Raw genomic sequence first — 11,727 nt, forward strand, 5'->3', positions numbered from 1 at the left:
ATAATCTGAAAGGAAAGAGAAAGACAGGGTAAATAAATTCCACAAGATATTTTGCAATTGGCAGAAATGGAGCTGTGGTGATTAACAAATTTATCTCGCAACCCCGTGGCAACCAGAAGAAAGGAGTACAACTGTGAATACAGATGGCCAAAATGGGGCTCCACCAAAGGATTTTTAGAGGAATGTTATTTGACTGGGTGCATGGCTCGAGAATCAGGGGACATTTTCAGGACAAGCCATAACTTCACCACATTCAATAGGGATAACTTTGAAACTACAGACTTGTTTAGAATGCCACAGGAAAAGATAAGATGGACCCCTCAAGGGAACCCTCTCTGCCCCCACCTCTCATAGTAATCATCTCGTTCCCTAGCATGAAGCTGTTCTCCCACCCCAACCACATGTGGATTGTTGGCGATTTTTTTTCCTCCGTCTTCCTTTTCTCTTGGACTCTCCTCCAGCTCCTGTTCCTGACAAAGAGCTTTGCTTGAAACATAAAACTACCTTTCTTACCTTCCCTGAGCATCTGCTAATACTTTGCATGTACCACATCATCTTGTTGTTTCTTTCTTGTTGTGTTTGTTCTTCATTTTTTGGGAGATTTACCATTTACATATATATTTGTATATATGTATGTGTGTATATATATATATTTGTATATATATACATAAATATGTATGTATATATATATGTATATACATGTATATACGTATGTGTATATATATGGATATATATTCTATTCTTTTATTTGTTTTAGTCATTTGACATGCTGGAGCACCGCCTTTCGGCAAACAAATCAACTCCAGGACTTATTCTTTGTAAGCCTATAGCTTATTCTATCAGTGTGTTTTGCCGAACTGCTATGTTATGGGAATATTGTCAAGCGATGGTGGGTGGACAGACACACAAACATACACACACACACACAAACACACACACATATATATATATATATATATAATAGGCTTCATTCAATTTCCATCCACCAAATCCACTCACAACACTTTGGTCAGTGCAGGGGCCCAAGGTAACACACAGTGGAATTGAACCTGGAACCGTGTGGTTGGAAAGCAACTTCCTTACCTCACAGCCACACACATACACACAATATAAACATGAAGACATACTTATAGAAGGAAGAAATGAATAAACATGGCATGTGGAAAATTTTTGAGACATGAAGTTTATTGGAAATTTATATCAGTTCATTAAGTCAACACTGAATTCAAGAACTTTAAGACACAAGAAATTGTTATTTGCAATAGTTGAGTAAGAATTCTACAAATTAGATCTCACATTATTGAGAAGATAGAGAAAAAAAAAAGGAAAACTTGAAAAAACTTGTGACTTTTATGAATTTAGAGTCTAAAAATAAATCGCAAGATGCTTATGCTAGAAGCATTAAATTTTGGTTATGAAGAAATATTAATTTTCTTTTTCTTGTACAAGAAAAAGAAATTCCAAAACTACTGTTTTGACTTTAAGAAAAATTATTTTCAGGTTTAAAAAAAAAAAACTGAAAATTCATGGGGTTTTTTTTATTTTCTTTTTTGTGGGAGTGTCAGAGCGTGTGTGTGTACATGTGTGCGTATGTGAGTATATCAGAGTGCATCAGTGTGTGTGGGAGGGTATCCGTGAGTGCATATGTTGGAGAGTTCATGCATGTATTGTGTGAGTATTTGAGTACGTGTGTGTGTGTGTGTGCATATTTGTATGCATTTCTGTGAGTGCGCATATGCATGAGTATTACAATTGTTTCACTGATCTAAGCATAAGAATTTCATAAATACAATACATACATATGCATGTAAATTTATATAGACAGATAGATACACATAATTATATATATATATATATATATGTATATATATGCATGTACATATGTATATATATGCATATATATATGTATATATATGCATTATATATATATGTATATACATATATATATACATATATATGCATATACATATGCATATATATATATATATGTATATATATACATATATATATGTATAAACATATATATATAAATAAATATATATACATATATGTATATACATATATATATAAATATATATACATATATATATGTATATACATATATATATAAATAAATATATATACATATATATATGCATATACATATATATATAAATAAATATATATACATATATATATGTATATACATATATATATAAATAAATATATATACATATATACTGGTCGACTAAAGGCGGTGCTCCAGCATGGCCGCAGTCAAATGACTGAAACAAGTAAACAAGTATATATGTATACATATATATATACATGCATATATATATACATATATATATATATATATGCATGTATAAATATATATACATATATATATATATATGTATATATAAATATATATGCATATATATATATATATATATACATATATATGTAAACATATCTGCATATATATAGCTACATTTAAGTTTTTGAAATAACATCAAATGTAATAATTTTTTTTTTAAAGTGAATGGAAGTAAAAAAAACCACAACAACACACAACGAACCAACCAACCAACCAACCAACGAACCCAGAGATAAAAGAGTCCAAAACCAGAAAAAAACATAAAACAACAAAGACAAACTTGTGATAGTGTAAGAGAGGAAATTTTATCTGAAGAATATAAGTGGAATAACCAATATTTATTGACAACAGAGGATTCCCTCGTATTAACAGAAATGTATTAAGAGTATCTCCAGCAGCTAATCTTCTGACAAATCTCTGAAATTCAAATCTGTTCATCCAACCATCCACACACACACACACACACACATATAAACATGCACACACAGACATATACACACACAACGTGCACATGCACATGTATAGATGTATCCATTCATATACATATATCCATTTATATATACATATCTACCTACACACAAATATCGATATATCTATCTGTGTGAGTGTGTATGTATAAATATATATATATATATATATATATATATACACACACACACACAGATGGATATATATATATATACACACACACCCATATATATACATAAACAGTTAGATAAACACATACATGTGTTTGTGTGTGTGTGTGTGTGTGTGTGTGTGTGTGTGTGTGTGTGTGTGTGTGTAAATAACAGGCAGATGTGGTAAATATCATTCACCACATTATCCATGCACAGAAGGATACTTTCCACATCGTTCTCTTTAACAAAAGCTCTGGAATTTGGTCAGATTAGTTTAATACCTTCCTTGTGTCATTCCGTACAGATTAATAGATATTTGCCATTATACCTTTCCTGTTTCATTCCATTCTCAATCATTGCTAGATAGTTCACATCTGTTATCTTAGGATAGCCTTAGAAGAAGAACAGGCCTTCAAGCATTGAAAAATTTGCATATCAATGGATCAGTTTACTTAAGTGAACAGATGCCTTTCTTCGTTTAAACCAAAGCTTTACAATGTGGGCGGTACAGCTCCTAAGAGGGCACTGGGCATATTGAAGGCAGCATTAGGCTTTAGTTAGTGGTCAGGTATCATAATTAACATCGTAAATTTTACCTGCTGTGATGATTATATTATACATGATAAAATTAGTAACGGATTTTTAAATGTGATGAGAGATAAGAATATTTTGAGGGTTAAAGACATTTTTGAAGGAGAACAATTTATTTTTTAAGTTATATTTCTGTTTTTAATAGTATTGCTGGCTTTCTCTATATATTGCGAACTCCAGTGGAGTAAAATTATATATATATATACATACATATATATATATATGTGCAGGTGGCACATAAAAGACACCATTTCGAGCGTGGCCGTTTTCGTGCGGGTGACACGTAAAAGCACCCACTACACTCTCTGAGTGGTTGGCGTTAGGAAGGGCATCCAGCTGTAGAAACTCTGCCAAATCAGATTGGAGTCTGGTGTAGCCATCCGGTTTCACCAGTCCTCAATAAAATCGTCCAACCCATGCTAGCATGGAAAGCGGGCGTTAAACGATGATGATGATGATACATACATTATATGTATATATATATATATATACACACACACACACACATTATATACACATATGTATACACATACATACATATGTATACACACACACACACACACATATATATATATATATATACACACACACACACACAGAGAACACGTCATCATCATTTAACGTCCATTTTCCATGCTGGCATGGGTTGGACGGTTTGACAGGAACTGACTCAGCAGAAAACATTTTAATTGCCAGCAACAGTAGCCAGTACACATTCAGAATATGGTATGGTAAGGTATTAAGGTATTTTAAATGAAGAGGGTGGTCAATGCTGAAGGTGAAGTGGCTAAGAGAGGGGGGGGGGGTCAATGCAGAAGGAGAAGTGGCTAAAGGGGTCGATATGGAAGGAGAAGTGGTTAAAGGAGGTCGATGGTCGAAAAAGTTTGGCGACCCCTGGTGTACACCAATTTAGAGATGTAGCAGAGCTTTCAAATCTTATTACTGTTGCAGTTCAAAACACCTCAAATGCTGGACAGTGTATTCCAGGAAGCAATTTATCGCTTTTTGAGTTCGGTAGAGACACTGAAGGTCACCATGTGGACCACCAGTTCTTTGCAGCAAAGATTTTGAATTAAATACATTATCCAAATTTAAACCAGTTTTTCATAATTCCGATTATTTCTCAAAATAGAAAGTGATTTTTGAGACACTCTCATCATCATCATCATTTAACGTCAGCTCTCCATGCTGGCATGGGTTGGACGGTTTGACAAGGAGCTGTCCAGATCCCAGCTGTCTGTTTTTGGTATGGTTTCTACAGCTGGGTGCCTTCCCTAATGCCGACCACTTAGCAGAGGGCGCTGGGTGCTTTCTACATGCCACTGGCACAGGCGCATCAATGCGGCACTGGCACAGGTGCATTTTAAGTGGCACCATCGCTTGAAAGGACAAACTTGTGTGTGTAGAAGACATAAATACATATATGTCTATACATATGCATATACTCACACGGATACACATAGGGTACCTTTCAGCTAAACAAGTCTCACAGAGTTATGTACCTTGTGTGTGTTAAGGTGCCTAGGACGAGAATAGCAATCACAAAGTATAATTAATCTGAAAGGTGTAATGAGCCAATACTGGAGCCTCTATAGAGTTGGTCAGTCATGCTAGAAGTAGCAGCCAAATCTCTTTTATATTACATACAAGTGTTACAAAAATAGAGAACATAACAGTTTACAAACACGATACCCAGAAACAGATGAAATGGTCACAACTGGAAAGTCGTCTTCAACTCTTTTGTTTTCATATTTGTTTAGGAATATTCGGCCTTTGTTTTCATTATGAGTGGATTTGGTAGACGGAAACTGAAAAAAGCCCATCATGTGTGTTTGTGTGTGTGTGTGTGTGTGTGTGTGTCCTTCATCACTGCTTGACAACCAATGTTAGTGTGTTTATGTCCCTGTAACTTAGTGGTTTGGCAAAAAAAAAACGATAGAATAAGTACCAGGTTTTTTGCTGAACTGCTAAGTTACGAAGAGGCAAACACACCAACATCGGTTGTCAAGCAATGAGGGGGGGGGGGCAACAGACACACAAACACACACATATATATCTATATATATGATGGGCTTCTTTCAGTTTCCGTCTATCAAATCCACTCACAAGACTTTGGTTGGCCCGAGGCTATAGCAGAAGACACTTGTCCAAAGTGCCACACAGTGGGACTGAACCCGGAACCATGTGGTTGGTAAGCAAGCTACGTACTACACAGCCACTTATGTGTGTGTGTGTGTGTGTGTGTGTGTGTGTGTGTGTGTACAAATAGATATATATGTATGTGTGAGTATATATGATATATATTTGTGCATGTGTAAGGCTTCTTTCAGTTCCTGTCTACCACATCCAATCCACCCAGAAGGCATTAGTCGACCCAGGGCTATAGTAAAAGAAATTAGCCCAAGATGCTATGCAATGAAATTGAACCTGAAACCGTATGGTTAGGAAACGAGCTTCTTACCACAGCACCACGATCACACACGTAAACAAATTTACAATGAAATAATGTTATGAAGTATATTTTCATACTGAACTGTTACACACTGAGTCACAATGATTTTTGCCTGCTGATTACATGAACGATACACACGTCTGTGGAATACCCAACCACATGCACTAGAATCCAGTGAGAAGAGAGTTCGGTTGATAGAATAACTGGAATATTTATCACAGAAACGAACAGAGACATTTACAAATACGGTGTTGTTATTCCTATATGTAAGGCGAGATACTGCCCCTATAATTTTGAAAGGCAATAAGACCCCCACAAGTTCTGTTAAATGTCCCCTATAATTCTGACATAACATCTCCCACAAGACCAGTTATTGTCCTTGCAGTTCAGGGAAAATGACAGGTCCCAGAGGGCCAAATATTGTCCCTATCATTTTGACAAACGACAGCTCCCACTCTTTAATAGATGGTTTGTAGTAGGAAGAAGGAAGAAATTCCTGATTGTAAAGGCCCAACAGCCGTTTTTGATAAGATAGCCTCTACTTAGTTGTTCCCCATGCTAGAAATGTTAACCAAATCTCCCTCAGATGATAACTGACGTCATAATAAAAACAAAATACCAAAACTGCACACGAAAATATTTCAGTTCTAGAAACACTGTTTGGAAAAAAAATAAATAAATAAATAAAAAGAAAAGTTTGTTATGACTGGAATAGTTTTTTTTTTTTTTTAATCATGTTTTTTGGATTAAGGATAATTAATAGTTAACTCATAACAAAATAGGAAATGATTAGTGAAAGTAAATGTTAGTAAGGGAAATAACTTCTACCCTCCTTAATATGGATTGGCTGTCATGGTGACAGAAGAACAGAGAGGATTGATGCTCTTTATCAATGTCTGTCATATTGACCGTAGTTGGTAACTGATGTCCTTAGTCAATGTCTGTCATATTGACATAGCTAATGAGTAACTAATGCTCTTTATAAATGTCAAACATATTTGACAGAACTGGTAAATAACTGATGCTGTTTATCAATGTCAGTCATATTGACATAACTGGTGAGTCGGTGGTGCTATTTGTCAATGTCTGTCATATTGACATAGCTAGTGACTAACCAATGCCCTTTGTCAATGTCCGTCACATTAACAAAGCAGGTGAATAACTGCCAAATAGACTGATACATTTTTGCCCTATGGTTGTATTACCAAGCAAATGTTAGTAATACTGTTTGAACTTACAAACACTGATGTCACTATTTCCAGCACTTGCATCACACACATACACACACACCAAACTTCTAGTGTTTATTAGCATGTATAGTTTATAGTTCGACATTAGCTTTCCCATGTGAACACATCATAAATGGGTTACATGCTGTTGCTATTTAACACTACGTCAGCTCTAAACCAGCAGAACTATGGTACATAGAGCAGTCTTTGATAGTGTAGTCTTCACATAGCCCTAAACGAACCTATGAAATGTGTGTAGGCAGTCAAATGGTACAATCCACACTTTTGTTGTTGTAGTAATAGTAAGTGGATGGTAGGTTGAGAGAGATTTAGCTGTCATCTCTAGCAAGTCAACCACCTATATAAAAGAACCCATTGTGGGATAATTTTGTCAGAGCAATAGTTTTAAAATTTGGATATTCATCCTTTTGGTCACTGTGAAACTTCTGACTGTGGTGTGGACTTGCTTGTCAGCCAGGCAGACTGAGACAAGCAGAAATTTGTTTTCTTTGGTAGAGATTTTACAATTGGTTTCCAATAGCAAAATCATTCTAGGATGGCAGGATTATACAGTTTGTAAGTTCAAACCTAACTGCATATATTCTGTCAAGAACTCCAGGGGTTAATGACTACAGATAAAAGGAAAAGAAAATAAAAGAAAAGAACAAAAAAAATGGTGTGGACCTACCTTTTTCTAAAATTGACTTTGTAGATTTTTCTGGCATTTTGATAAACATGTTACTCATGCAGACCCAAGATTTCTTTTCACCATGCGTCTTTGATAAAACCCTTCAACAAAAAAAAAGGGTAAAAACAATATTACAAATGTTTTATATTTTACATGTTACATTCATTAGACTGTGGCTATGCTGGAGCATCACCTTGAATAAATCTAAGCCCCAGAGTAAAGATTATTTGCCAACTTAACATGGCAGTCCTGGTTTAGGATGAATGTTGCTGTAATTTAGCCCCTGGAGACCGTCTCCAGCTAGCTATATGACACGATATAGTCCTAAACCAGGACTGCCATGTTATGTTGGCAAATAATCTTTGCTCTAGGGTAGTGTTGCTGAATTTCTCTCGTTGAGAGATTTACAAATAGTGATTTTTTATTGTATAGATCAGTGACTAGTTGTCACTTTGAAAACTATGTTTTGAACAGGAATTTGGCAGTGCCGCCTCGAGCCGAAAAATTATTCCACGCTGATGAAGGAAAATAAACTGGAAATCGCAATACACACAGATATTATTTTGAGCTGAGTGGGGGTGCTAAATGCCCTTGTTCAAAAATATAAGGACACAGATCGTGTCGTTATAGCCAGTTGGAGATGATGTCTCCTGGAGATAAATTACAGCAAGTTCAAATCCGGCCGAGGTTGTCTTAGCTTTTCATCCTTTTGGGGTCGATAAAAGAGGTACCAACTGTGTACTGGGGTCGTTGTAACCGACACACCACCTCCCCCAAAATTCCTGACTTTTGTGTCAAAATTTGAAGCGATTTATTTATGGGTAGAGAAGATTTGAAAAATACATTTTATATAATAGCAGTAAAGATTATCTCCCTTAGATGATTTCTCGTGCTTTTCGCATCTTCATGAAGGACCTTTTACAGAAGAATATTTTAATAACTTTCATCGAATATACATCCATTTTGATATGTGGGTTTAAACCAGAGGCCTTCAACTAGGATCCATATAAGGTTTTGGTGGGGTCCACGGTAATTTTTCAGGGACCAAGAAAGAACTGTATTTCAAACAAGTAAAGTTTATGTACAAGAAACTGGTTATACGGCCACAAAACACGGAATATTTAAACAATTTTTATACAAGTAGCTTGCTTCCCAACCACATGGTTCCGGGTTCAGTCCCATTGTGTGACATCTTGAGCAAGTGTCTTCTACTATAGCCTCAGGCTGACCAAAGCCTTGTGAGTGGATTTGGTAGAAGGAAACTGAAAGAAGCCCGCCGCATATACATGCATATATATATGTGTGTGTGTGTGTTTGTGTGTGTGTGTCTGTGTTTGTTCCCCCACCATCGTTTGTGATAAAAAAAAACCCAAGGCTGTGTGCATTATAGAACATTTATAAATAGAATGTCTTACAGCTCATTCTATTTATAAATGTTCTATATTATACACAGCCTTGGTTTTTTTTATCTCATTACGAAAAGTAAATCCTTATATATATATCTATATATATATATATATATATATATATATATATATATATATGGCATGGAAAACAGAGACACATACAACAGACTACTTTCAGTTTCCATCTACCAATCCCACTCACAAGGCCTTAATTACCCCAGGTCTATAGTTGAATACATTTACTTAAAATGTCATACAGTGGGATTGAACCCGGGACCATGTGGTTGAGAAGAAAACATCTGAACCACACAGCTATAAATAACAAAAATAACATTTAAAGATTTTTAGAAGAAAAACAAAGAAAAGTTTTTACCTTATTGCTTCTCTAAGTTGGTTTCGTTTCCTATCTAAGTCAACAATTTGTTGTTTATTGGCGAGGATTTGTTCAGCAACCTCTTCTATCTCACACAAACTGCTTTCAATCTTGTCAGTGCCCATTGTCAGCTGTCGGTGAAGGCTTTGATAGATTAACTGGAGTGACGACAATTATGGGGAGATGGATGTTTCAGTTAATCATCTAAACCATCCTAAAAGATTAAAAACAAAAACATCATAGAAATAGAATTGTTTAATCTGATGAAATAGATATAAATGAAGATGATGATGATGACTGTTATTATTTAATGTCTATTACATGTATGAAAACTTGTCTCTCTTTTCATAAACTCTTTATAAATATGTATTTATATGGGTAGAGATGGACTATATGTAATCTGAACCTTCCCCCGCCTTATTTATTAATTTTTTTTACGGAATCCCCTATGGAGATTCCGATTCTGAAAAAAAAGTTTTTGAAAAATTTCAAATCCCCCCCCCCCCCACCAAGCAGGCTATTTACATGCTAGAAATAACAGCCAAATCTCACAAAACTAGTGTTAGGGTTAGGGTTTGAGTTAGGGTTAGGTTTACCCTGTGGATCTATATAAAACCGGGGGGGGGGGGTCGAAATTTTGAAAATGTTTTTCAGAATCGGAATCTCCATAGCCTAAAACGTAGGATTCCGTAAAAAAAAAAAAAAAATTTAAAAGGGGGGGGGGGTATACCCAGATTACATATACTCCATCTCCACCGGCTGGGCTTCTGGCCTTCGAGAAAAGGAAACCCCGGCGAAAGTAAAGAATACGTACCCCAGGTGGCTACGGGTTAGGGTTTTGGCTACGCCGCAAACGGGTGGTGTACGTATTCTTTACCTCCGCCGAAACACGAGCTCCACAAAAACTTCAAAAGTTCCCGAGTATTTTTCTTTTCTCTTTAATTTCGATTATTTGGTAATTAGGCATTCTTCGAAAGAATGCCGGTAATTTAAGTTATTTCGAGACCTTAATATGGACGAGCGAAACGTGTAGGAGTGACGTTGAAGAATTTACGTAGCATAAAATATATATTCCAACGTAAAAGAAAGACCCAATGTCCATAAAAAATATAATATATCATACATAAATAAATCAATGGCACAAAAACAAATGAATGATTCAAATACAATAATTAATTACAAGGTTACTTAATTCCATTCTGAAATCATGTTACATCGCAGCTGAAATATTTACGTCGTTTAAGAAATTACACAGAATAACTTCCGTAGCATAAAAACTATACTTTTAAACTTAAAAAAAAAGGACCCGATATCTGTAAAAATATAATATATCATAAACAAATTATTCAACGCAAATAATATAAAAGATTTCAATTAAAATATCCAGAGCAAGCACTTACCACAGAACTTCGTCGTCTTAATTCGATGTCCGAAAAATTATGATATATTGAATTATCTCCCCTGCATAGAACCTCCTGATTACTAAAGCAAAGCGACGTAAAGTGGAATCAATCTTCCGGTCACGGTTTCTATTCTATGTGACAACTGTATTACTCTTTTTATTCTTTTACTTGTTTCAGTCATTTGACTGCGGCCATGCTGGAGCACCACCTTTAGTCGAACAAATCGACCCAAAATTTGATTGTACTTCTACAATAAACAAAATAATATTTTAACACCTTTTTTTTATTATTTAAACAATCTCTATACAACAGGATTAAGGCTACGAGGATCCATTCGAGTTAAATAGGAATCAAAGAGGTCCGTAAGCTAAGAATGGTTGGGAACCACTGCTATTGTTAATAACAACCAATTGTTTTCGTAACGCAGTCAGAAATTGCTAAATTAAAGAGAGGTAATTCATACAAACACTGCATTGTAATTCATGCTCCACTCCTAACATCGTTATTTCTGAAACAACGAAATAAATCATTAGTTTTTCATTTTATTTATTCTACACTAAGAATTAATTGCAAAATTAGTCAAAAGTCGCGCATCAATCGACTGATCTTGTCTGTAGATTTATA

General features: G+C 35.2%; 1 protein-coding gene across 1 annotated transcript in view; it reads right to left on the minus strand.

The window, feature by feature from the left end:
- Nucleotides 1-11,599, minus strand: part of LOC106875766 (p53 and DNA damage-regulated protein 1) — an 11,963-nt gene extending 364 nt beyond the window's left edge. Inside the window, exons 1-4 of the mRNA XM_089339066.1 lie at nt 11,101-11,599; nt 9,701-9,914; nt 7,922-8,022; nt 1-5 (exon numbers count right to left, since the gene is read on the minus strand). The exon at nt 1-5 is cut by the window's left edge and continues 364 nt beyond it. Coding sequence (XP_089195192.1) covers nt 1-5; nt 7,922-8,022; nt 9,701-9,825 — 231 coding nt within the window. The 5' untranslated portion in view covers nt 9,826-9,914; nt 11,101-11,599. The remainder of the gene's footprint in view (nt 6-7,921; nt 8,023-9,700; nt 9,915-11,100) is intronic.
- Nucleotides 11,600-11,727: the final 128 nt, after the last annotated feature.

Source organism: Octopus bimaculoides, chromosome 21, assembly GCF_046866305.1.
Source record: "Octopus bimaculoides isolate indiv1 chromosome 21, ASM4686630v1, whole genome shotgun sequence".
Taxonomy (NCBI): Eukaryota; Metazoa; Mollusca; class Cephalopoda; order Octopoda; family Octopodidae; genus Octopus; species Octopus bimaculoides.